Source organism: Mus caroli, chromosome 11, assembly GCF_900094665.2.
Source record: "Mus caroli chromosome 11, CAROLI_EIJ_v1.1, whole genome shotgun sequence".
In the NCBI taxonomy this organism is placed as follows: Eukaryota; Metazoa; Chordata; class Mammalia; order Rodentia; family Muridae; genus Mus; species Mus caroli.
In genome coordinates, this window is record NC_034580.1 from 65,354,327 (window position 1) to 65,378,397 (window position 24,071).

At 51.5% G+C, this 24,071-nt stretch overlaps 1 protein-coding gene across 9 annotated transcripts in view; it reads left to right on the forward strand.

Moving 5' to 3' along the window:
• Mink1 (misshapen like kinase 1) overlaps nucleotides 1–23,957 on the forward strand; it is a 53,307-nt gene extending 29,350 nt beyond the window's left edge. Inside the window, exons 2-34 of one of the 9 annotated variants that reach the window (XM_029484113.1) lie at nucleotides 5,551–5,616; nucleotides 7,238–7,294; nucleotides 7,376–7,501; nucleotides 9,746–9,856; nucleotides 10,097–10,187; nucleotides 10,857–10,987; nucleotides 11,441–11,495; nucleotides 11,649–11,727; nucleotides 11,942–12,117; nucleotides 12,358–12,427; nucleotides 13,061–13,274; nucleotides 15,514–15,630; nucleotides 16,114–16,200; nucleotides 16,403–16,624; nucleotides 16,821–16,994; nucleotides 17,235–17,498; nucleotides 17,785–17,870; nucleotides 18,033–18,143; nucleotides 18,279–18,397; nucleotides 18,605–18,693; nucleotides 18,847–18,870; nucleotides 18,992–19,155; nucleotides 19,515–19,620; nucleotides 19,704–19,841; nucleotides 20,039–20,147; nucleotides 20,733–20,900; nucleotides 21,009–21,152; nucleotides 21,710–21,844; nucleotides 21,955–22,055; nucleotides 22,136–22,285; nucleotides 22,377–22,536; nucleotides 22,625–22,764; nucleotides 23,119–23,957. In XM_029484113.1, the coding sequence (XP_029339973.1) occupies nucleotides 5,551–5,616; nucleotides 7,238–7,294; nucleotides 7,376–7,501; nucleotides 9,746–9,856; nucleotides 10,097–10,187; nucleotides 10,857–10,987; nucleotides 11,441–11,495; nucleotides 11,649–11,727; nucleotides 11,942–12,117; nucleotides 12,358–12,427; nucleotides 13,061–13,274; nucleotides 15,514–15,630; nucleotides 16,114–16,200; nucleotides 16,403–16,624; nucleotides 16,821–16,994; nucleotides 17,235–17,498; nucleotides 17,785–17,870; nucleotides 18,033–18,143; nucleotides 18,279–18,397; nucleotides 18,605–18,693; nucleotides 18,847–18,870; nucleotides 18,992–19,155; nucleotides 19,515–19,620; nucleotides 19,704–19,841; nucleotides 20,039–20,147; nucleotides 20,733–20,900; nucleotides 21,009–21,152; nucleotides 21,710–21,844; nucleotides 21,955–22,055; nucleotides 22,136–22,285; nucleotides 22,377–22,536; nucleotides 22,625–22,764; nucleotides 23,119–23,202 (4,068 nt within the window). In that variant the 3' untranslated portion in view covers nucleotides 23,203–23,957. The remainder of the gene's footprint in view (nucleotides 1–5,550; nucleotides 5,617–7,237; nucleotides 7,295–7,375; nucleotides 7,502–9,745; nucleotides 9,857–10,096; nucleotides 10,188–10,856; nucleotides 10,988–11,440; nucleotides 11,496–11,648; nucleotides 11,728–11,941; nucleotides 12,118–12,357; nucleotides 12,428–13,060; nucleotides 13,275–15,513; nucleotides 15,631–16,113; nucleotides 16,201–16,402; nucleotides 16,625–16,820; nucleotides 16,995–17,234; nucleotides 17,499–17,784; nucleotides 17,871–18,032; nucleotides 18,144–18,278; nucleotides 18,398–18,604; nucleotides 18,694–18,846; nucleotides 18,871–18,991; nucleotides 19,156–19,514; nucleotides 19,621–19,703; nucleotides 19,842–20,038; nucleotides 20,148–20,732; nucleotides 20,901–21,008; nucleotides 21,153–21,709; nucleotides 21,845–21,954; nucleotides 22,056–22,135; nucleotides 22,286–22,376; nucleotides 22,537–22,624; nucleotides 22,765–23,118) is intronic. The other 8 variants (XM_029484114.1, XM_029484115.1, XM_029484116.1 and 5 more) reach the window with 8 other exon arrangements.
• The last annotated feature ends 114 nt before the right edge of the window (nucleotides 23,958–24,071 follow it).

Sequence of the window (24,071 nt, forward strand, 5' to 3'; positions counted from 1 at the left end):
TTGTGCGCCAAAATATGGGTGCTGGGAATTGAACCCATACCCTGGTAAGACAGGGTCTCTCTATGTAGCCCTGGGTGTTCTGGAACTTGCTCTGTTTCCTCCTTTTTTTTTTTTTTTTTTTTTTTTAATAGAAAACAAAACAACAATCAAAAATTGTCAATTTTAAAAATTAAAAAATTTCAAAGTCTAACTTGTGACTTGTGCCATTCAAATAAGGTCACACACCCTTAAAGAAAACTGACTCTCTGTTTCCTTGCCAGCAGCTCCTTGGCTGGGGTGGGAGACACAGTACCCACAACTCCACTCCATGCTGGGCTTTTTTTTGGCTTGAGTCCATGTAGGTCTTGGGCATGCTGTCACCATAATTGTGAATTCATATGTGTGACCATGCTGATGCATCTAGAAACCACAGTCTCCTTGTCACAGCCCCCTCGCCCGCCCTCAGTGAGCCTTAAGTTAGGGGTGGGGGTGGGGCTGTATGTGGTTTCTTTTGTTTTGTTTTGTCTTTATTGGGTATTTATTTCACTTACATTTCCAATGCTGTTACTCTGCAGTTTCTTATTCTATTACTTTCTACAAGTTGGCCAGTTGTGGGTCTCTGTGTTAATCATCATCTACTGCAAAAGAAGTTGCTCAGCCGAGGGCTAAGAGAGACACTGATCTATGGATATAACGATTGGTCACTAGAAGTCTGTGTTGGAGTCTGTGGGTGGTCATGCATGTGCTTGTGGGGACAGACATTAACATCATAGCTGTTATCTCTGGATCTCTTCACCTTACTTTTTGAGACAGTCTCTCTTCCTAAACCTGGAACTCACTGGTTGGCTAGACTGGATCGCCATCAAGCTCCAGAGATACTACTCCCCAGGATTTAAGGCATGTACTGCCAAGCCCACCTTTTTTGTAGGTTCTAGATAGCTAATTTAGGTCCTGGTGCTTATGCGGCAAGTACTGAAACATCTCCCTAAGCATCCCTCCCCCCTTTTTGAGAGATGTAGTAGAACCAATTTAAGCTTATCCCTGACCAGCTTACATATAAAAGAGACTCAGACTATGGTTATTTTATTTGGCTTTGACAATACTGGTGGGTAACCCCTAATTTACCTTACTAGCTGCTGGCCTGACTGCCTCCCCAGGAGTGCTCCCAAATACTTGCTGTTTCTCCTAGCCATGTGCTCTCGGTACTTTGCTTCCTGTGGCACTTTCTCCTCTCTCCTTTTTATTCCTCCTTCTCTGTTCTCCACCCCCAACCAAGTAACTCAAATCCCATCTGCCTCTAGTGGCTGCAGTAATTGGATGAAGCCATTTTTATTTAACCAATAGTTTTAGATTAAGAAACAAGGTTTACACACCAAAAAGTTAGTAAACTTGAGAATTCATTGGTAGGCCTTCAGGTACAGAGTTTAGCATTACCGTACATAGCAACAGACCAAACCTCCACAAAGACAGGGTCATTTATTGAGTCCCAGTTATCCCTGAGCTCAGTGTGTAGCTGATGATAACCTTGAACTTAGGTTCTTCCTGGCACTACTACTGGGGTGCTTGGATTCCAGGTGTGTATCACTACACTATATCTATCTATATCTATACACACACACACACTCATATGTATATATATGCATGCATTCTGGGGATCACACCCGGGGCCTGCATGTAGGCATGCGCTGTGTGCTGCACCAGCTGAGCTACACTTCTGCTTAGCTTTTTATCTGCTCTGTTGTTATCTGGGGGTATAGATGGCTCAGTCTAGTCTCTGACTCATCCTCCTGCATTGGTCTCCATGGAAGCTAAGGCTAGAGATGTGTGCCACAGTGGGTAGGTCTACACTCTAACTGGAGCCAAGGCCACTGAATATTACTGAACTTTCATCTTCAAAGGTGTGTGTGTTTTAAAATGGTTGTGAGCCACCATGTGGGTGCTGAAACCTGAACTCAACCCAGCTCTAGGAGCAGCTAGTGCTCTTAACTCTAAGCCATCTCTCCAGGCTCTCATCTTTTAAAAAATTATGCATTTATTATTTGTGTATAGGTATGATGTGTGTTGTGGAGGTCAGAGGATAACTTTGTGAAGATGGTCTTCTTCCATGTCTATGTGGGCAAAAGGCTATGCAACACGCATCTTTTCCTGCTTAGCTGTCTCCTTGACTTCAGCAGATCTCAGGATTTACCCCCTCTCCTGGGCTTTAGTATCCTTTCCTCCTTGGGTAGCTGGCTAGATTAGAACTGGGAAGAAGCTCAGAAGGACGACAGCGCTCCTTACAAAGCAGTGCCAGGCCAGCTAGGGCCACCTGAGGTCTTCCAGGAGCACTGTAGCCCTCACAGAGGCTCTTCACCTTTGAAGAGGGTCACCAAGGACGGATAGTATTTGAAGGGTTATATTTGCTGTCTAATCAGTGTACAAATCGCACCTAAATTCTTGGGTATCTGGGTACTCTTAATCATTTGGTATGCAGCGAGAGAATTGGTGACCATTGGGTTTTGTCACTACTACAAAGCAAAGAACAATAGTTTACTTACTCAGAAATGAAACCTTACATACTCCTGAACTGGGAATATCACTCAAGAGGTGGGACATCTACCTGACAAATTCCAGAGAAACAGGAGCCACAACAGCAAAGCCTACAGACCCACACACACAAAAAATGTTATTTAAACTCAATTCCTTTTGTCTCCCATTTTGTCTTTTTCCCATCCATGGACATGAGAGATCTGCCTACTCTGAGAAACTTGTCTGACCCTCGGCCTTTTTGAGGAGTCCTTTGATTTCCTTCTTCCGCTCTCAGGCTGTTACTGGGAGGGTGCTCCTGAGCCCTGACTTCCTCAGCCCTCCCATTTCCTCCAGCCCCCACTCTCCACTTTCCACTCCCACAATGCAGTTCCCTTGGAGCTTCTCCCTGGTCATTTAGAGGCTGAGGCACCGGCGTCTCTGCAATGTCTCTGACTGCTCCGTCTTGCTGCCCATCCTCCAGTGTCCTGTGGTCCTCAGGGCAGCCTTGGCTTCTTTTGGCCTACTTTCCTGTGCTCCTTCTCGTCATACTTTGTCACCAACTCTCACTCCCGAGTGTCTCTGCCACTTCATCAGACCCTTGTTTTGAACTGCTTGATAGACGTGTGCTCCCACGCTTCCTGACTTCTCAAACTTAACCACACACTGCTGCTCAGCAGGGCATGCAGGCACTCTTTATTCCTTTCCTTATCTGTGGTTGGAAACTTACCCAGCCTCCAAAACCCTCAAGTGTTGCCTCCTGTAGAGCCAATTGGATATTCTGAATTCGAGTTGTGGTAAATGGAGCTTAGGATGGCATATCACTCTGCCTTTAGCAAGCCATCGTAGTCAGAAAAATCATGCCTGCCTGTCTGTCTTTTTTCCTGTCTCCTTCGGCTGAAAGAACTGAAGTTGGATTCAAGAAAAGGCCTCCCTAAAGTCAGTATCAGGAGACTAAGCGTGGACGAGCTCATCATTCAGGAAGGCCCTCCGGGCGTTGTATTCTCTTTGACCCTGCACAGCTAGAACTACAGCTAGACAATACGACTTCATATTGCTTGTAGCTGTTAAGTTCAGGCAGACCTCATTTGCCTCCATCCCCAACTGGTGGCAACAGTGCTCCCATCTGCATCCCCAACTGGTGGCAACAGTGCTCCCATCTGCATCCCCAACTGGTGGCAACAGTGCTCCCTTTTCCTTTGAGTCCTGTTAAAGATTTATTTGATAGATTGGTTTCATAACATTCATTCAGTACAACTGGATTTTTTTATTTTCAGAAATCCTGTATTGACTCTATACTGGAGTTTTAAGTTATATGCAGTTAGGATGTTTAGCACAGAGACACCAGCAAAGGCTGAGTTCTGTTTCCCAGGACCCACATGGTAGGTAGACAAAGCAGACCTTTCCAAGTCGTCCGCCCTCCACACTCTGTGTAGCAAGTCAGTTATCCCGACTTACTCAGCAGTGAGGAGGAGCTCCCGTGTCAAGGAAGGTGGAAGCCAAGGACGGTCTTCATGCCATGCATACACCTCTTTTCTTTTTCTTTTTGTCACTTGTGAAAGTAAAGTGATTGACTGTTGACATGAGATTTATAATCAAGGATTAGGAGGAGGCTCCTTCATTGCTGTGAGATTCTCTTGGGGAGGATGGGGTACATGTTTCAGGCTGCTGAGTGCCAGGTCCGTTGAGAGGCTGGACAGATTTGGAGAACAAGTAGAACTCAGGCACTTCCTCCAGGGAGTTTCCCAGCAAGTAAATATGTAATCACAATGCCTTGTGATCTCTGCTGTGAGGGAACCAGGGTGTGTTTCTGCCCTCCACTTCCTCTCTGAGAAGATGGACAAGTGCAGTACACACATTCCTGAAAACCCTGGGCAGGGGGTCTCAGGGTGTCTGTGCCCAGACCCTGTCCCTGTAGATTTCTTCAACACAACAGGATGTTTTTTCTTTCAGAAATCCTATATTGGCTCTTAAAGTCAGGGAGAGGGAACTTTTAGGTTATATGCCGTTAGGATGCTCAGCTGTGAGACTTTACGTGTTGCCTGGAGAGTTGACACCACATTGGTGTCCTTGGTCTCTGCAGGGATTGGGCCAGACCTATTCTTTGTGCAGAATGATACTGGGGGGCCAGCTTGCAGACACACCTCCCGCCTGGAGGGTTTGGGTGGCCTTAGGGTAGGGTGGCAGACGTGCCTGTGAGACCAGGCCGCCTGCTCTAAGCCAGGAGGAGGAGGGGATCTTTAGAAGCTTTGTTCACTCTGTAGGCTTTCTCCTGGCACTGCATGGCTCAGAACAGGAGGAAGGGCAGAGTTCAGTGTGGCAGTGAGAGGCCCTTTCTCTCTCCTTTTGTGGAGGATACTTCACATGTCCCAAACACTTCATGTCTTACCGGAGGCCCTTATTTTAAAGAACTAGGGAGGGGAGACCAATGGACCGTACCTCCTGTGCCCTGGCTCATCTCTGTCCCTGCCCCCATTTTTAAATTTTTATTTCACATGTAGTGTTTTGCCTGCATGTATGGCTGTGTGAAGGTGAGGGAATTGGAGGGTATCTGGAACTAGAGTTACAGACGGTTGTGAGCTGCCACGCAAGTGCTAGGAATTGAAACCAGGCCTTTGAAAGAGCAGCCAGTGCTCATAACTGCTGAACCATCTCTTAATAGCAATAATACTAAACTCTTATTGAAACACACTGCCAGCCTGGGCTGTTGTGGGCACACAGCAGTGCATTGTGGGCATTACCTCACTGAAAGTTTAGCCCAGGCCAGGGGTGTGTTTGGGCACCCTCACTTGCAGTTGGGAATACATAGCCATAGGTCAGTGAGTTGGGAATCAAGAGCATGTCTTTGAAAAGCCCTCTGGGCTATGACTACCATGTTCCCTCCTGACTCTAGAATAGAATTAACTCTGAACTATCCAGAGAAAACCCATCTAACCATTAGGGTTCGCCACAGTCCCCTAAGTGATTGTCTTCTCTGTCACCAGGATAAGGTTGACACCTTCTTCCCCTCCAGCATCACAGCCCTTGCTGAAGTGATAACATCTTGTTCTTTCTTCTCCCTCCCAGGACCCTGCAGGAATCTTTGAGCTGGTGGAGGTGGTTGGCAATGGAACCTATGGGCAGGTATACAAGGTGAGACATTACAGAATAGAACCTTCAAACCTGAGGGCCGCTTTAGAGGAATGGAGGAAGGTGAGTCCCAGGTCTGGCGATCTGAGAGAAGCTTCAGGAGATGAAAGAGGCTGGGGACCCCTCAGAAGGAAGAAAGCACAGACCAGCAACAGAAAGAAGGAGGAGGATATCTCTGTGTGTAGAAGTGCCTTGGGTGTGGCAGGAACCAGTCTGCAGCTGGTGGTTGTGGATAGAGGAAGCAGGAAGAGCATGTGGGGACATGGGTATCAGGGCTCACCTGGAAATTCAGAGATCATACCAGAACTGTGGGTTGGCACCTCCCAAGCTTACAAGGAGACTTGGGGTTGTTGGGACCTCACTGGTGGCCTGCAGAGAGGAAGCGGCTTTGTCGGCCTCCTGCTTCTGAGCTGCTTCTCCTCCCCACAGAAGTGGCATCTCCTCTGCCTCCGATTAGCTTTTTCAGTTTGGCCAGCTCAGCCCTCTCAAGTAGCCAGGCCTCCTCCCCTACATAAAGTGGCCACATCGGTGAGGGGGGTTAGGTGGGTGCTACCCCCAGGAACATTTAGTCTGCTTCCTCATCTCAAGATAGCTCCTGATGTGTCCACCGATGTCCCTGCCTGCCTGGGTCTCCTGGTCGCTGGGACTAATAGCCTCTCACCTACTCCTTTCCCTTTGTAAGCAGGAGCTGTGGAGGAACCGTGCACAGCTCCTGCTGAGTCCTGTCCATCCACATAGCTGTGCTTCTCTGGCTACCGAAGACAAGACTCAGGGGTAGCAATACCCATGTCCCTTCCTGTGAACAGGAAGCCTGGGATTTTCTTGTTCAAGTTATTGACTTTTTTTAAAAAAATATATTTATTTGTTTTGTGTGTGTGTGTATGTGTGTTCTGTCTTCACACAAACCAGAAGAGAGAATCAGATCCTATTACAGATGGTTGTGAGCCACCGTGTAGGTACTAGGAATTGAACTCAGGACCCCTGGAAGAGCAGTCAGTACTCTTAGCTGCTGAGCCACCTCTCCAGCCCCCCACTGGTGGTTCTTAGAAAGATCTCAGTAGGGCTGGTGGGTGGGGTAGGAATTGAGGCAGAGAGGCTCTGGTACAGCATAGACACACCACTAAGATGGGGCACACATCAGCTGCCCCCTTTGTTTGCCTAAGCTCAGCAGTGTGGCTATAATTTCCCTGATAACATAAAACACCTTGGGCATAAGATTGATCCAGGGAAAGGCTTCCTGTCTAGAATGGCTGGGCCAGGAAAGCGCCAGACATTTTACGTGACATAGATGAAGGAAAGGGTTAGCCTTTACTCTAACTTTCAGTCTGGTGAAAAGACCCACTAGGGAGGGTGGAACTGAACAGTGCATCTGTTCTGCACCTCAGGTATCGTATGGAGACCCTCATCTTTGTGGAACTTTATCTGTATCGCCTAGAAACGCCTGGGCAGTTTCCCCTCACTGTGCTGGCTCAGGAGTTCCCTCTCTGCCACACGGAGGGTGCATTCTAAGATAGAAAAACACTGAGAGACATGGCTTTTTCCAGAATCAGTTCCTCTTCCTTATTTTACTAAGTGAGCATATACCTAGACCCCTCCACACCCTCCACACTGGACTGTCTTGCAGGGGCGGCACGTCAAGACTGGGCAGCTGGCTGCCATTAAGGTCATGGATGTCACAGAGGTAGGAAGTGGAGCTGGGAAGGATGGGGCTGGCATCAAAAAAGGATCTATAGGAGCTCAGGCCTCACCCCCATTTGCCTAGGATGAGGAGGAAGAGATCAAACAGGAAATCAACATGTTAAAGAAGTACTCTCACCATCGCAATATTGCCACCTACTATGGGGCCTTTATCAAGAAGAGCCCTCCTGGGAACGATGACCAGCTCTGGGTAAGAAGTGCCCTTCCTGCCCCTCCTCCTGTGGGACAAGGCCAGTGTCTGTTGTGTCTGTTCTGACAACCCTGCCTTCACTGGATCTAAAGGAACCTCATGGCTCACTGAACTCTTCATTTAGTCTTGTATACCCAATGTCTTGTCCTCGGTGTATCTAGTGATACGCTCCATCCTTCATTACCCTAGCTAGTCAGCAAGCATTTCTGAATCAGTAAGCAAGAATCTTGGCCATGGCCAGAAGACAGGGATGAGGGTGGGGGGAGCTTAGTCTGTAAGTTCTTGTGCCTTTGGATACAATATTGTGAAAGCCATAGAATCAAAGTATCTGTGGGAAACAACAGGACTCAGACCCATCCTGGCAGTGCACAGCCCTTCTGGGTGATGGTTTGAACCAAAGCCTACCCAGATACCTCCTGGCCCAGAAAATACCTAAGAGTCATTCTCTCCCTAACTTGAACATCAGTGCCACCGAGTTTCCAGCTTCACCCTTTGTGGTGTGGGCCCATACTTGAGGGACGAGCTGCTAGGGACATCATGTGGCTATCGGGACAACATGCCAGGCCTCACTCCCTGGAAGCACACTAGACTTCAGATATTCAGTAAACGTCCTCTGAATACCCTGCAAAGATGAACATGAGACATGGTGGCAGCCTCAGTGGCCCCCAGGATTTGGGGAACACATCACACACCAGATTGTATCTAGACCACTGAGGACTGGGAGCTAGGCAATAGTGGCCAAATGCTTTCTTGTTGACTATGGGGTACTGGGCCTCTACTCCACCCACTGTGTTCTGTTGTCCTAGTGGTGGGACATATGGCAGTTACTTTAATTACATAGCAAATATACCAGTCCCAAGCAGCCCTTTCCTAAATTAGATGTCAACTTTAGTGAAACAGTTGGAAGGAATTGCTCCCGAGCTCCCTCCAGCAGCACACTGAGCAGGACCTGTGAGCTTCCCTAGCCATCTCGGCCCCCCTACCTGAGTCAAACAGGTTGGGCTTTTTCTGGAAAGGTCCAAATAGTAAGTGCTTCAGTCACATGGTCACATTTGCTGTTACCACTACTCACTTGTGCTCACACCCCTAAAGCAATAAGACCACATGAACAGCTGACCATGGCTAGCCAAGCAGAGGGGCTCACACCTAGTCCCAGCACTCAGGAGGCTGAGGGCAGGAAGAGCCTGTGTGTAAGGCTACTCTGTGGGAAGACCCTCATTCAAACAGACCTGAAATGAGTGTGCCTGAATCTCACATTTATGTTTAGGTTATTAAAATTCCCTACCATTCTCATTTGTCAAGAAATTGTATTCTTTGGGGTTCACCCCCCCCCATCATTAAACATAGTGAACACAGGCTGAGGGAGATAGCTCAGCTGCCTTTCAAGTGTGGGGACATGAAGAACACATAAAGAGCAGATCTTGGCAGTAGCTGTTTTTACCCAATGATGGTCAAATGGGACACAGACTGGGACCAGCTAGTCTAGCCTGCTTGTTGATCTCTCGCCCTCGAGCGCTTGCGTTCTCTCTCTCTCTCTCTCTCTCTCTCTCTCTCTCTCTCTCTCTCTCTCTCTCGTGTGCACACACACACAAGTTCACAAGTTGGGGAATGGTATACCATTATCCATTGATTCAGGCTGAGTGTAGCTCACCTAGTACCTTGAAGGCAATCCCTAACACCCCATGTATACACAAAAGTAACTTACAGGAGCTAGATGGTACTGGTGCACGCCTATAATTCCAGCACTCAGGAGGCAGAGGTGGATGTATCTCTTGAGTTCAGGGCCAGCCTTGTCTATATGAGTTCCAGTTAGAGCTATGTCTCAAAACAAAACCAAAAAACTTTTAAAAAGCAAAAACACACAAACAAAACAAGATTCTTTGGCACTTGTACTTGCCAGCCCCTGCTGTAGAGCAGTAGTTCTAAGCCAGTTTGGGATTCTAGGGAAAATATGACTAAAGCACTAGACACTTCAAGGGAAATGAGATAGCCTGTGTCACTGTGCTGACAGTTTGGGGGGATTTTTTCATTCTTTATACTACCAGTTCCTCTTCAAGTGTGTACCTTCTCTGCGACCTCAGAGGAGTCCTGTGGTTTCTAAGGGATCATCTAGCCCCTGCTGTCTGACTCACACCAGTCTGGTCCCCAAACCTCTGGTCTTGCTCCAGGAGTCCGGGTGGGGGCAGAGGCCTTGCCTGACAGGTATTTTTCTTCCTGATTGTTGCCTTGGACCTGGGACCATAGCTGGTGATGGAGTTCTGCGGTGCTGGTTCAGTGACCGACCTGGTAAAGAACACAAAAGGGAACGCACTGAAGGAGGATTGCATTGCTTACATCTGCAGGGAGATTCTCAGGGTGAGCTTGGAGCCCCTTCCCATCCCTTCCCGCATGCCACTATGCCGATGCATTCTCCACGCATGCACACACACACACCCAATACAACTCTGCCTGTACTCGGGCTGTGGGTGGGTAAGGTCTGTACCTCGGCTTCACTCTGAATGGACTGAGAGCTAACCTCCCCTCAGTCTCCTTCCACCTTCCTGCTCTTTCCCACCCACTCCACTACAGCTGATTTGTCCCACTTTTTTGTTCCAGGGTCTTGCCCATCTCCATGCCCACAAGGTGATCCACCGAGATATCAAGGGACAAAATGTGCTGCTGACAGAGAATGCTGAAGTCAAGCTAGGTACTACGGATCCTTCTGAGGCCCTGTCACTGTCAGGACAGAGAACAAGGTCCCTTTCCTCAGCTGTCTGGCTTGGGTCCAACTGCATGTGCGTGAGGAGGCCTGTTCCCTGCCCCCACCACCCACCCTGAGAGTCTTGCCTCCTGCTGAAAAATCCTGAGAGATTTTTTGCCTGCTACCCCACAGAGGGCAGCTGCCCAGCATCCTTCGGTGGAAGTTAGGGGATTGAGTCTCTCCTCCCTGGGATGCTGTGCTTTAAGCCCCAAGATCCAGGAAGATTGGGTCAGGTTCTTCAAGACCTTGAAGGGTGGAAGAGGCTTTGCGGTTTCTTAGTGGTGTGAGGTCTGGGCCTTAGGTTTCAGGCTGGGGGCATGAGTGCAAGTAGTGGAGTGAAGTAGAATGAGGAGACTTTTCCTGCTCACCCCTCCCATGCTCACCCCTCCTTACCCTTCCCCATGCTCTCCCCTCCCCATGCTCACCCCTCCTCACTCCTCCCCATGCTCTCCCCTCCCCATGCTCACCCCTCCTCACTCCTCCCCATGCTCACCCCTCCTCACTCCTCCCCATGCTCACCCCTCCTCACTCCTCCCCATGCTCTTCCCTCCCCATGGTCTCCTCACCCCTCCCATGCTCTCCCCTCCCCATGCTCTCCCTTCCTCATGCTTACAGTGGATTTTGGGGTGAGTGCTCAGCTGGACCGCACTGTGGGCAGGCGGAACACTTTCATTGGGACCCCATACTGGATGGCTCCAGAAGTCATTGCCTGTGACGAGAACCCCGATGCCACCTATGACTACAGGGTATGACATGGACAGCAGAAACACTGGGGCTCCTGGGGTTAGGAAGGAGGTGAGGGGGAACATAGATTAAAAGTTTGGGGACATGACCCAGATGAGGGAAGTGACATGTGAGGAGTGAAGAGAGAAACTACGGATGTAGCTAGGCCTGGGTAGCTAAAAACTGGATGGAGGACCACAGCTTGAAGCCCTGCAGGACTTCTAGCAATACCCTGTAACAGATAAACTAAACTAAGACCTAACCGTCTACAGAGGGAATGTTTATACTGGAGAGTGCAATGATTTCTAGGAATGGGATTGGGGGAGGGGTGAGGATATGGTAGGTTTGTGTGGAATGCTGGGTGAAGGGAGTTACTATGTAATACTGTCAGGAAGGTGTGTGGGGTCCTGGGTGAGGGAATACTATGCAGTATTGTCAGGAACATTCATACCTGTCCCTTCTTTCCCTTCTTTTAGAGTGACATTTGGTCTCTAGGAATCACAGCCATTGAAATGGCAGAGGGAGCCCCCCGTAAGTGCTGCTTTTGTCTTGGGGTAGGATAGGATAGAAGGGAGGGCAAAGGGAGTGGATGTGTGGGAGGAGGTGGCTTCAGAGGTCATGTTAAGGGAGGGATTCTTTGGCCTAAATATGGCAAAGAGGTTGATGGTGTCTTCTGTGTCCCAGCTCTGTGTGACATGCACCCTATGCGGGCCCTCTTCCTCATCCCTCGGAACCCTCCCCCCAGGCTCAAGTCAAAGAAATGGTATGTCTTTGAGCGGTTTCAATCTGTCAGGGAGGGCTGCCCTCACCTTACTACTTCCTGTGTCCAGGCTTTGGTGTATGCGATGGAAGAGGTGTGGGAACTGCAGGTAGCAACTGCGGGGATTGGGGTTTGGAGAAGCTGGAAGAGAAAAGACAGTTTAGAGATGAGTGGCCCTTCCAAGGGCCCTCCCAGTGTGAGCCTCCACTGTGTCTAGGTCTAAGAAGTTCACTGACTTCATCGACACGTGTCTCATCAAGACTTACCTGAGCCGCCCACCCACCGAACAGTTACTCAAATTCCCCTTCATCCGAGACCAGCCCACGGAGCGGCAGGTCCGCATCCAGCTCAAGGACCACATCGACCGCTCGCGGAAGAAGCGGGGTGAGAAAGGTCAGTGGATGGTGGACAGCGGGGTGTGGGTGGGGCCTCTGCCCTGTCCCCTCTCTAGCCGTGAGGTCTTTGGACTTGCTTTGCCCTCCCGTGCCCCAGTCTCCCTGCCCAAGGAACCCTTTCCTCAGACTTGCAGCTCCAGGGTCGGACTGTGCACGTAGACATTCCCAGCTGAGGTCTCCCTACCCAGGCTGGAGGCTGAGGCCGTGAGTGGAAAAGTATCCATGGTCTCCTTTGCAGAGGAGACAGAGTATGAGTACAGCGGCAGTGAGGAGGAAGACGACAGCCATGGAGAGGAAGGCGAGCCAAGGTGGGTTTGGCAAGTAGAGCTGAGAGATTGGGGTCTCTGTTGTCTGGAAGAACAGCAGTGATCCTTGCTTGGCTTTGGGGACTCTCAGGTAATGGCACATAGTGATAGAAACTTGTATAAACTGAGTCTCCAGGCTGGTGAGTTGGCAAAGGCACCTGCCCAAGCTTGGTGGCTCGAGTTTAGTTCCCAGGACCCACGTGTTGAAAGGAGAGAATTCTTCCAAGTTGTCCTCTGACCTCCACTGGCTTGCTGTGGTGCACTCAGACATGCGCACATGCACCACTGACAAGCATGCTCGCACATACACAATAAATAATGCAACTGCAAGACAACACAACACAGCGCAGCGCAAGACAGAGAGTGAAGCAGATGAACTGGGACGAGGACGGGGTCTTAGGGCTGACAGGGCTGACAGAGGTGTGGTCTGGAATCTTTAAAACCTCCCCAGACCAGTCTGGGCTACCTAATTCAGGCCCTGTCTCAAAACAGGGAAGAGGGACAAAACAGAAGACAGATTTCCTGGCCATTGGCAGGATGGCTGGTAGGGTTGGAGGCGTCCGCTCAGCAGGCTGCCCGGGGGTGAGGACCACCAGTGTGCTTGCACTTCAGTGTGCATTTGTCCCGCTCACCCAGCTCCATCATGAATGTGCCTGGTGAGTCCACACTGCGAAGAGAATTCCTCAGACTCCAGCAGGAGAATAAGAGCAACTCTGAGGCTTTAAAGCAGCAGCAGCAGCAGCTGCAACAACAGCAGCAGCGGGACCCGGAGGCACACATCAAACACCTGCTGCACCAACGGCAGCGCCGCATAGAGGAGCAGAAGGAGGAGCGGCGACGTGTGGAAGAGGTGGGTCCCCATCCTGTGTGTTGACAAGACACTGGCTGTTGGCCAGGGCAGGAGGAAGAGGAGAGTGAGACAGACCTTGCCTAGCTCTTATCAGACCCCACTGCTATTAGAGTCTCAGCCTCCATGTCCTGACTCGATACCTGGCCCAGTGTGGATGGTTGTACCATCGATATCCTGTCAGATCAGAGCCATTCTGAAAAGCAGCAGTTGTCTCGATAAAGCTATTTCTGCTTATGCTTCCACTCTGGGCTTCTCCAGCTCTAGAGCCATCCGTCTTGGCTGGCTGCAGGTCTGTGTCCATGTATGTTGGTGCAGCCAATCTGCTCCAACCAGAAAGGCTAGAAAGACCCTGCTATACTCCTGATTTTTTTGATTTTGGTTTATTTTCTTAAGTATAGCTTTCCTATTTTAGACTAATTAAAGGTTGGTAGAGGGAATTCATTTTAGTTGAGGAGAATCTTGTGTTTAAGTACAGTTTTCCATTTGTTATATTACTCATTAAAATAATAGAGCTAGTGTGGTAACTTTCTCCTGTACTCTTAGCATTTGAGAGGTAGAGGCAGGAAGATGAAAAATTTCAGACTAGCCTTTATTTTTCAAGACCAAAAAATAAAACCACAAAACAACCAAAAAGCTGGGAGTGTAGTTTAGTTAATTGAGATGCTTGCTAACATGCCTAAACCCCTGAATTCAGTGCACCATATAATACTGGTTACAATAGTACGAACTTGTAATCCCAGCACCCTGAAAGAGGAGACAAGAAGATGAGAAGTTCTAGGTCAGCCTCAACTACATGGCACGTTTGTGCCACTCTGATAAGTTTAAGCCTTCTCTTTTTTTTATGGTTTTTCAAGACAGGGTTTCTCTGTATAGCTCTGGCTGTCCTGGAACTTACTCTGTAGACCAGGCTGGCCTCGAACTTAGAAATCCACCTGTCTCTGCCTCCTGAGTGCTGGGATTAAAGGCGTGCGCCACCACTGCCTGGCTTAAGCCTTATTTCTAAAAACAAACAAACAAACAAAGAAACAAACAAAACCAAAAAAACAGTTGGGGGATAGGGATACAGCTGTGGTAGAACCTGTCACACCTGAGGATCTTGGGCCTGCTAACACATGCAAAAAAATAAAATTTGTGTGTGTGTGTGTGTGTGTGTATGTATGTGTGTATGTGTGTTTGAATGTACTTACTGTTGGTGGTGCATGATGGAGAATGAAAGATCTGGACTTTGGGGGTTTTTTTCCAAAATTTATAATATAAGTGATTAAAAACATTGTCTAGGAGGCAGTAGCTCCAGCATCTACACTTCTACATCTTCTGCTTTTCAGAGTAAGTTTTGTTCTTACTGAAGAAGCAATTTGTAAGAAAGCTTGACTTTTGAAAGCTTTCTGCTGTTCTAATAGAAGTGGGCAGGATTTGACAGAGGCCTGGCCAGCAGCCTCACCGTGGGAAGAGTTCTATGCGTAAGGGTCCAGCGGCTTGGTCTTGGCTGTTTTGTTGTTGCTGTGGTTTGGAATTGGAGCAGACACTGGCCAGAAAGCATCTCCTGTACATCCTGGGCTACCAAAGCCGAAGGTTGCTTTTCTGTGCACGGACACTTGGTGCCCCCTGTTGGCCAAAGGTTGACACTAACGTCCATCTCTTAGTGTTCAAGGCACAAAGGCTTGGGATGCAAGGGTCATAACATGTTAGCATGTTTGTTTGGTGGCAGTCTTAGGCTTTCAACTGCTACAATAATGCACATGACCAAGTGCAACGTGGAGGAACAGGACTCCTCATGGCTTGCTTGGCCTGTTTTCCTTCTAGCACCCAGGACTACCAGTCCAAGGGTGGGACAGCCTACAGTGGGCTGGCCACTCCCGAGTCGGTCACCAGTCACGAAAATGCACTACTAATCTCATGGAGACATCTTCTCAATTAAGGTTCCCTCTTCTACAATCACTCTGGCTTGTGTCAAGTTGACATGGAACTAACAAGTGCGATGGGAAGAGGAAAATGGCACCCACTCTGAGGACAGCAGTTTCTGTCTAGCCCAATGTGCATAGATACCTCAAACTTCTCAAACTGAGCTCTTGGGGCCCAGGGCTCAGCTCTGGTTCAGGGCTGGGGATATATGCCTTTCCACCGTCTCTAACACGCCTGCCCTGCTCTCCGTGAAGGGCAATCCTTCCAAGGCTGTGCTGTACTAGCATCTGTTCCGATCTGATCCGATCCGTAAGACATACTACTCCTTGGTCTACAGCAACAGCGGCGAGAGCGAGAACAGCGTAAGCTGCAGGAGAAGGAGCAGCAGCGGCGATTGGAAGATATGCAAGCCCTACGACGAGAGGAAGAGAGGCGGCAAGCAGAGCGGGAACAGGTATTGGTGCCAGTGCTCACGCACACACACCCGCCTCCACACCTGCCCTGCCCTGCCCTGCCCTGCCCTGCCCTGCCCTGCCCTGCCCTGCTCCTGCTGCCTGCCTTCCTGCTCCCGGTGCCCTGGCCCTTTCGCTCCCCTGCCCCTAGATTCCTCCTATCTTTTCTAGCTTCACTCTTTCTCTGTTTTCTCCTGCCCTTCAACCCCACCCTGCTCCCTGCCCTCCTGTCTCCGTGCCTTCATTCCCCATCTCTGCCCATCCTTGTCTCTGCCCTGGGGCACTATCCTTCATGTTCCCACCTGATTCCTCCTCATCCCCTGTGTCCTCTTACTCCCATCTGTGCCGCATTGCCCCCTGGGGCTCATCTACCCCTGTCCCCCTCATCCTCACCCTGCTGATCCCTTCCTTCGCCGCTGCTGCCACCCTCCTGCCGCCTCCTCCCTCCCTCCCTGCCCCCCCCCCCCCCCCCCCCCCCCCCCCAGGAATATATCCGTCACAGGCTAGAGGAGGAGCAGCGACAGCTCGAGATCCTTCAGCAACAGCTGCTCCAGGAACAGGCCTTGCTGCTGGTAACGGGGTCCCTCAGTGTCCTCGGGAAAATGCCATCCTGAACTGCTTTCCTACACTGGGATGGGAACACATCAGGGAAAGGGGCTTCCCAAGACCAGGGAAGCAGCTCCTGTCTAGGCAGTAGAGGAAAGGCAAGGCAAGCCTGCTCTAACTTACACGGCCACACACTGCTGAGCCCTCTCTCCCTACCGTTGGGCCCAGGAATACAAGCGGAAGCAGCTGGAGGAGCAGCGGCAGTCGGAGCGGCTGCAGAGACAGCTGCAGCAGGAGCACGCCTACCTCAAGTCCCTGCAGCAGCAGCAGCAGCAGCAGCAGCTCCAGAAGCAGCAGCAGCAGCAGCAGATCCTGCCTGGAGACAGGAAGCCCCTGTATCATTACGGTCGGGGCATAAATCCTGCTGACAAGCCAGCATGGGCCCGCGAGGTACGCTGTCTCCTTTGTCCCCTAAGACTCCCATCCTACCAGTCTCGATGCCCCAGAGCTGAGATGTTGTAACAGCACTGAGGAGGGGAAAGAGCTGAGGATGTGGGGCTGGAATGTGTGAAGGAAGTGAGGAACCAATTGGCCTGCTGACGCCCTGCTCAGTGGCCTGCCTCCTGTTGTCCCTCTCGAATCACAGGTGGAAGAGAGAGCACGGATGAACAAGCAACAGAACTCTCCCTTGGCCAAGGCAAAGCCAAGCAGTGCGGGACCAGAGCCCCCCATCTCCCAGGCCTCTCCTAGCCCCCCAGGACCTCTTTCCCAGACTCCTCCTATGCAGAGGCCTGTGGAGCCCCAGGAAGGACCGCACAAGGTGAGTCTGTCCCCATTCCTGTCCTAACAGAAGTGGGTGGCTTTGCTTACGGCCATGAGTACATGCTTGTGCTCACTTGTATCTTCTGCGCAGTACAGGGCACATTCCCTGCATAGTGTACTTCTCCAGCCTTTAGAATCCCCTTCTTTGATGGGAGAGGGGACTTTTCTCAGCCCAGAGCCCAGTTTGCAGGATGTGTTACAAAGCAGGCATTCCACCCTTTCTGGTCTTCCCCTGCAGAGCCTGGTGGCACACCGGGTCCCACTGAAGCCATATGCAGCACCTGTACCCCGATCCCAGTCCCTGCAGGACCAGCCTACTCGAAACCTGGCTGCCTTCCCAGCCTCCCACGACCCTGACCCTGCTGCTGTCCCTACACCCACTGCCACACCCAGTGCCCGAGGAGCTGTCATCCGCCAGAATTCAGACCCCACCTCTGAAGGGCCAGGGCCTAGCCCAAACCCTCCATCCTGGGTCCGGCCTGATAATGAGGCTCCACCTAAGGTAAGTATAACCCTAAAAAACAAGAATATAAGAGTTCAGAGTAGGAGGAAGAAAGCAAGGCAGCCACGGAGACACTGCCTGTAAGGGTAGAAAGACAGAAGTGACTGCAGGAATGGGAAATGGCCAAGCATCTAAGGGCCACCCTTACCCCAGCATGGCCATTTTTCAACATTACAGCCTAGACATACTGAACCTGTTTGTTTCTCTGAGTGCTGAGGACTGCGTTCCTCAGATTGACAGTGGAATGGAGTGTGTGCTGTGCCTGTTACCCGCTCTTTCTCTCCAGGTTCCACAGAGGACCTCTTCTATCGCCACTGCCCTTAACACCAGTGGGGCCGGAGGGTCCCGGCCAGCTCAGGCTGTCCGTGCCAGGTACACAGCACCAGGGTGGGCTCATGTGGCAACCTAGGGGATAAGAGATATAGGGACTTTGCCAGGTTATCTGCATAGGGGTGGGGCAAGCCCCAAACCAGGCACCTCATCCCCTCCCTGTGCCACCACGACCCGCCCCGGCACCCTGTGCTCCCTCCACAGACCTCGCAGTAACTCCGCCTGGCAAATCTATCTGCAGAGGCGGGCAGAGCGGGGCACCCCCAAGCCTCCCGGGCCCCCAGCTCAGCCCCCTGGCCCGCCCAACGCCTCTAGGTAATGGAGTTGCCCCCTGACTTACTCTCACCTCTCACTTCTGCCACCTGCTTCTCTGGTGATGGCTCCCCCTGCAGTGCAGCTTGACACTCAGGATGGGAGCACAGCTCTGATGTGAACTCTGTCCCTTCACAGTAACCCTGACCTCAGGAGGAGTGACCCTGGCTGGGAGCGCTCAGACAGTGTCCTCCCGGCCTCCCACGGCCACCTCCCTCAGGCTGGCTCCTTGGAGCGGAACCGAAACCGTGTGGGAGGTATGTCAGCCAAGTCCCAAGCCTTCTCTGGCCAACACCAAAAGCAGAGTCCGCGTGCCTTTGGTGGCCTAGGACCAGAGCAGCACGGGAACAAGAGGGATGTGGATGGGTTTGGGGCCTGTGGTCAGCCCAGGACCTGGGCCTGGGCCCGGGCCCATTCTGTAGATAATATCTGTGACTTTCTTTTTCCCACCCTGTCATGCTCAGCCTCCACAAAACTGGATAGCTCTCCAGTGCTCTCCCCTGGGAACAAAGCCAAGCCTGAAGACCACCGCTCAAGGCCAGGCCGGCCGGCAGTAAGTGATCTGGGGCAGACTGTGGAGCCTTCACTAATGAGCGTGGGCTAGGGGAGCTGCAGACCTTACATAGCATAGCTCATGTTCCTAACCTTTCTCACCATCTCTCCTGCTTCCTCCTGGCCGCCTCTCTTCCTCTGTGGCCCCTCCCAGAGCTATAAGCGAGCAATTGGCGAGGTTAGTGAGGGGCTGCTGGGAAGCCCTCTGTTCCCTGCCTGCACCTCCGCTGGCAGGCACCCTTCCTCGGTGTTGCTTCTGCCCAAGCCCTACTGCCTCCCTCATCTCCTCTTCTCTGCAGGACTTTGTGTTGCTCAAAGAGCGGACTCTGGATGAGGCCCCTAAGCCTCCCAAGAAGGCCATGGACTACTCCTCATCCAGTGAGGAGGTGGAGAGCAGTGAAGAGGAGGAGGAGGAAGGCGATGGGGAGCCGTCAGAGGGGAGCAGAGACACTCCCGGGGGCCGGTATGGGGTGTCCTAGGGCAGGGCCTCCCCCATCAGGACAAACAGAGGAGAAATTCAGGGAAGGAGGGAACAGAGCAGAGTTAGTAGCTTCTTCCACTACTCTGTCACTGTGGGACCCTGTCAGATGCCCTTCTGTCTCTTTGTCAGCCTGAGACCCTGTCAGACGCCCCTCTGTCTCTCTATCAGCCTGGGACCCTGTCAGATGCCCCTGTCAGCCTGGCTGAGGGCCACCCAGAAAGAACCTGAGTCAGTGAGGGCTTTGGAGGAGGCTAAAAGCCAAGTCTCTGGCTGTCACCTGCTTCCTGTGGCATTGTATGGCAGGCAGGACCTGGAAGGCCCCACCTTCATCTTTCCCACAGCAGTGATGGTGATACAGACAGCGTCAGCACCATGGTGGTTCATGATGTTGAGGAAATATCCGGGACCCAGCCCTCATACGGCGGCGGCACCATGGTGGTCCAGCGTGTGAGTGGGTCTCCTTCCCCTTCTTGCCTTTTCCTGCCACATGCCCTCTGTAGCCCTGCCCTGACCTTTTTTCTATTCTTTAGACTCCTGAAGAGGAACGAAGCCTGCTGCTTGCTGATAGCAATGGCTACACAAACCTGCCTGATGTGGTCCAGCCCAGCCACTCACCTACTGAGAACAGCAAAGGTCAAAGCCCTCCAACAAAGGATGGAGGCAGTGATGTAAGTGTACCGGAGTGGGTGGGTCAGTGACCAAAGGAAGAGCCCTGGGCTTCGCACAAGAGTGGGGTGCTAGGAGCACTGTGTTGGGTGAAGCAAGGTACTGTGACCTTAACAGGAACCTGAGATCTGTCCCGTAAAACGAGGGCCACAGGCCAGAGCCACACATGTATCTTGACTGTTCCCTCTCTCCCCAACAGTACCAGTCTCGTGGGCTGGTAAAGGCCCCAGGAAAGAGCTCATTCACCATGTTTGTGGATCTAGGGATCTACCAGCCTGGAGGCAGTGGGGACACCATCCCTATCACAGGTGAGGACGGGGGCTGTCTGCCTTGAGGCTGGAGAGCAGAGCTGGCCTGGACAGGAGCTCTTAGAGAATGGGGCTTTACAAACGATAGGCATGGGGCTGGGTAGACGGCTCAGTGGATGAAAGTTTCTGCTCTTCTAGAGAGCCCAAGTTTGATTCCCAACATTCACTGAAACAGCTCACAACCTCATCTAACTCCAGGTCCAGGGAACCTTGATGCCCTCTTCTGGCCTCCATGGGTACCAGAACACAGAGACAAGAAAACAAAAATAAAATTCAAAAAATCTTTTAAAAAGTCCAAGCACGGGCCCCTTATTTGAGGCTTAGCCCCTGTCCTGGCACAGGGCTCCTTGGGGGGAGGGGGTTTCTCAGAGTGGCTGAGAGATTGAGGCAGAGGGGGAACTGCTGAGTGGTGGAGACAGGCATTGGCCAGGCCTTGGCCTCTGGCTCAGGCACTCTTAACCTCAGTGCACCTCTGTTCTCGAGTCTCCCCTTCAGAGGATTCTGATGTGCCAAGATGAGATGGAGGGGCATAGGAATAGAAATAATCACTGAGGGCTGCAGCCCACCCTCCCTCCTCTTTGGCAGCCCTAGTGGGTGGAGAAGGTGGTCGCCTTGATCAGCTGCAGTTCGATGTGAGGAAGGGCTCTGTGGTCAACGTCAATCCCACCAACACCCGAGCTCATAGTGAAACTCCTGAAATTCGCAAGTACAAGAAGCGATTCAATTCAGAGATCCTCTGTGCAGCTCTCTGGGGTAAGTCAGAACTGAAAAAGGTGGAAGTGATCTGGGCACAGCCTCCATACTCCTGGTCAGGGTAGAGCTTGGATCTGCCTCTGACCTATCCAAGGATTCCCGTTGCAGGGGTCAACCTCCTAGTGGGCACAGAGAATGGGCTGATGTTGCTGGACCGAAGTGGGCAGGGCAAGGTGTATGGACTTATTGGGCGACGACGCTTCCAGCAAATGGATGTCCTGGAAGGGCTCAACTTGCTCATCACCATCTCAGGTGTGTGTATGGAGTTTGGGGCCAAGGGGCTTAATTACTTGCGTATCTTCATCCTGGGAGGAGAACAACCGCAGTCAGACAGTAGTGTGGGAAGCAGGAACTGGGCCTTTGATAAGAATGAGTGTTTAGGGCTAGTGAGATGGCTCAGCGGTTAAGAGCGCCGACTGCTCTTCCAAAGGTCCGGAGTTCAAATCCCAGCAACCACATGGTGGCTCACAACCATCCATAACGAAATCTGATGCCGTTTTCTGGAGTGTACAGCATATAAATAGATAGATATCTAGATAGATAGATAGATAGATAGATAGATAGATAGATAGATAGATAAATAAATATTAAAAAAAAAAGAATGACTGTTTATGTGCCGGGCATGGAGGCGCATGTCTTTAATCCCAGCACTCGGGAGGCAGAGGCAGGCGGATTTCTGAGTTCGAGGCCAGCCTGGTCTACAGAGTGAGTTCCAGGACAGCCAGGGCTATACAGAGAAACCCTGCCTCAAAAAAACAAACAAAAAAAATGAGTGTTTATGTGTCCACATATGTCTGTCCATCTCACAGGGAAAAGGAACAAACTGCGGGTATATTACCTGTCCTGGCTTCGGAACAAGATTCTACACAATGACCCAGAGGTGGAAAAGAAGCAGGGGTGGACCACCGTGGGGGACATGGAGGGCTGCGGCCACTACCGTGTTGGTGAGGATGCCACAGCACAGTAGCCAGGGAGCAGCAAGGTCTGGGCTAACTACTGAGATCCTCAAGGCTGACAGTGGAAGTCACTGCGTCTCCCCTTTCCTGCCCTCCAGTGAAATATGAACGGATTAAATTCCTGGTCATTGCCCTGAAGAACTCCGTGGAGGTGTATGCCTGGGCCCCCAAACCCTACCACAAATTCATGGCCTTCAAGGTAATCCCAGCCTCAGCCACCAGTATGTTCCCAGGTTGCACTCCTGCACCTGTCTTCCCTGAGCCTTCTCTCCTCCACAGTCCTTTGCTGACCTCCCTCACCGCCCTCTACTGGTGGACCTGACAGTAGAGGAGGGACAGCGGCTCAAGGTCATCTATGGCTCCAGTGCTGGCTTCCATGCTGTGGATGTTGATTCTGGGAACAGCTATGACATCTACATCCCTGTACATGTGAGCTTAGCAGGGCTATGGGGTGAGGGAGACCAACCCATTCTGGACATCAGACATGAGGACCCCACCCAGCCCACCTTCTTCTCCCTAGATCCAGAGCCAGATCACACCCCACGCCATCATCTTCCTCCCCAACACTGATGGCATGGAGATGCTGCTGTGCTATGAAGATGAGGGTGTCTATGTCAACACTTACGGGCGGATCATCAAGGATGTGGTGCTGCAGTGGGGAGAGATGCCCACCTCTGTGGGTAAGTGAAGAGCCACCCCAAGCTGCTTATTCTGATGTGACTAGGACTGAAACCTCCTTACAGCCCTGCCACCATCTTCTCTCTTCAGCCTACATCTGCTCCAACCAGATAATGGGCTGGGGTGAGAAGGCCATAGAGATCCGCTCTGTGGAGACAGGCCACCTAGATGGGGTCTTCATGCACAAGCGAGCCCAGAGGCTCAAGTTCCTGTGTGAGCGGAATGACAAGGTGAGGCAGTATATCTCTGAAAGGAGCCTAGCCCTGCCTCTCCAGACCTTGCTCTGGGCAGGGATCTGGAGGTGTGGAATGGTTCTGCTGTTCTGAGCTGTCAGAGCCACACCCTCCTTCCCCTTGGGTTCTGTTGCCTTTACCCCAGGGACCTGGTAACACTTTTTTGCCTTTCCTTGGGGACGGAGAGAAACAGGTGTCATTCACTTCTTTCTCTCTCCCAGTGTCAACCTCGTCTCTCTTCCCAGCACACCCCTCCCCCCCCCCCCCCCCCACACCCCTCCCCACACACCCCCAACCCCCCTCCACACACACACACTTAGCCCTTGGTGATGTCTTTTCTACTTTATCCAGGTGTTTTTTGCCTCTGTCCGCTCTGGAGGAAGCAGCCAAGTTTACTTTATGACTCTGAACCGTAACTGCATCATGAACTGGTGACAAGGCCCCTGGGCTGGGGCTCCCCACATGGACCCAGCTCTCTTCCCATAACCAGACTACCCAGGCCGCCCCTGCCCTCCCACCCCCTTGGGCTTTTGCTTTTACTGGTTTGATTCACTGGAGCCTGCTGGGAACGTGACCTCATATCCCTGAAGCTTTCGTGATCACGTGACCATCCTTTCTCCCAACATTCTCAAAACTGTGCCTTTCCCCAACTTGTAGGGAATGACACAGCTTCCTTCCCCTTACCAGGAATTGAGTGGGACTTGCTCCTCCCCTTTTCTCCACAGAAGAGGAGAGTGCTTGGGGCTTGGACCCCTTACCCCATTGCTGCTGAATGAGCAGGGCCCTGACCCCTTTATTTGCACGCCAGGGGAGCCGGCTCCCCCCTTGAATGTACCAGACTCTGGGGGGGGGGGTGTTCACTGGGCCCTGGGTTCTGGAGGGGGGGCGGTCACCAGCCACTCCAGGGGCAGGGACCATTCCTCATTTTCTGAAAGCACTTTAATGATTCCCCCCCCCAAACCCCAGGGAATGGAGGAGGGACCCCATAGCCAAAACATTCCCCCTTTCCTCCCCACTCCCACCCCTTCCCTAGAAGGAGAGAGCTCAGAGCTCCCAGCCTTCATTCTCCCTTGCTTGCATCTGTATATAGTGTGAGCAGCAAGTAGCCCTTCTCCCTCCTGTATCCTTTCTCAATGTAGTGGCCTTGGATATATCCCCTTTGTTAATAAAGACAATTCAACCAGCTTCCACCATTTTGAGATCCTACCATTGTTCTCTCTCAATCCTGGAGAGATTTGAGAGTTGAGAATGCAGAGGGTAGAGGAAAGGCATTAGGCTCTGTGAAGTTACTGTGATAATAGAGA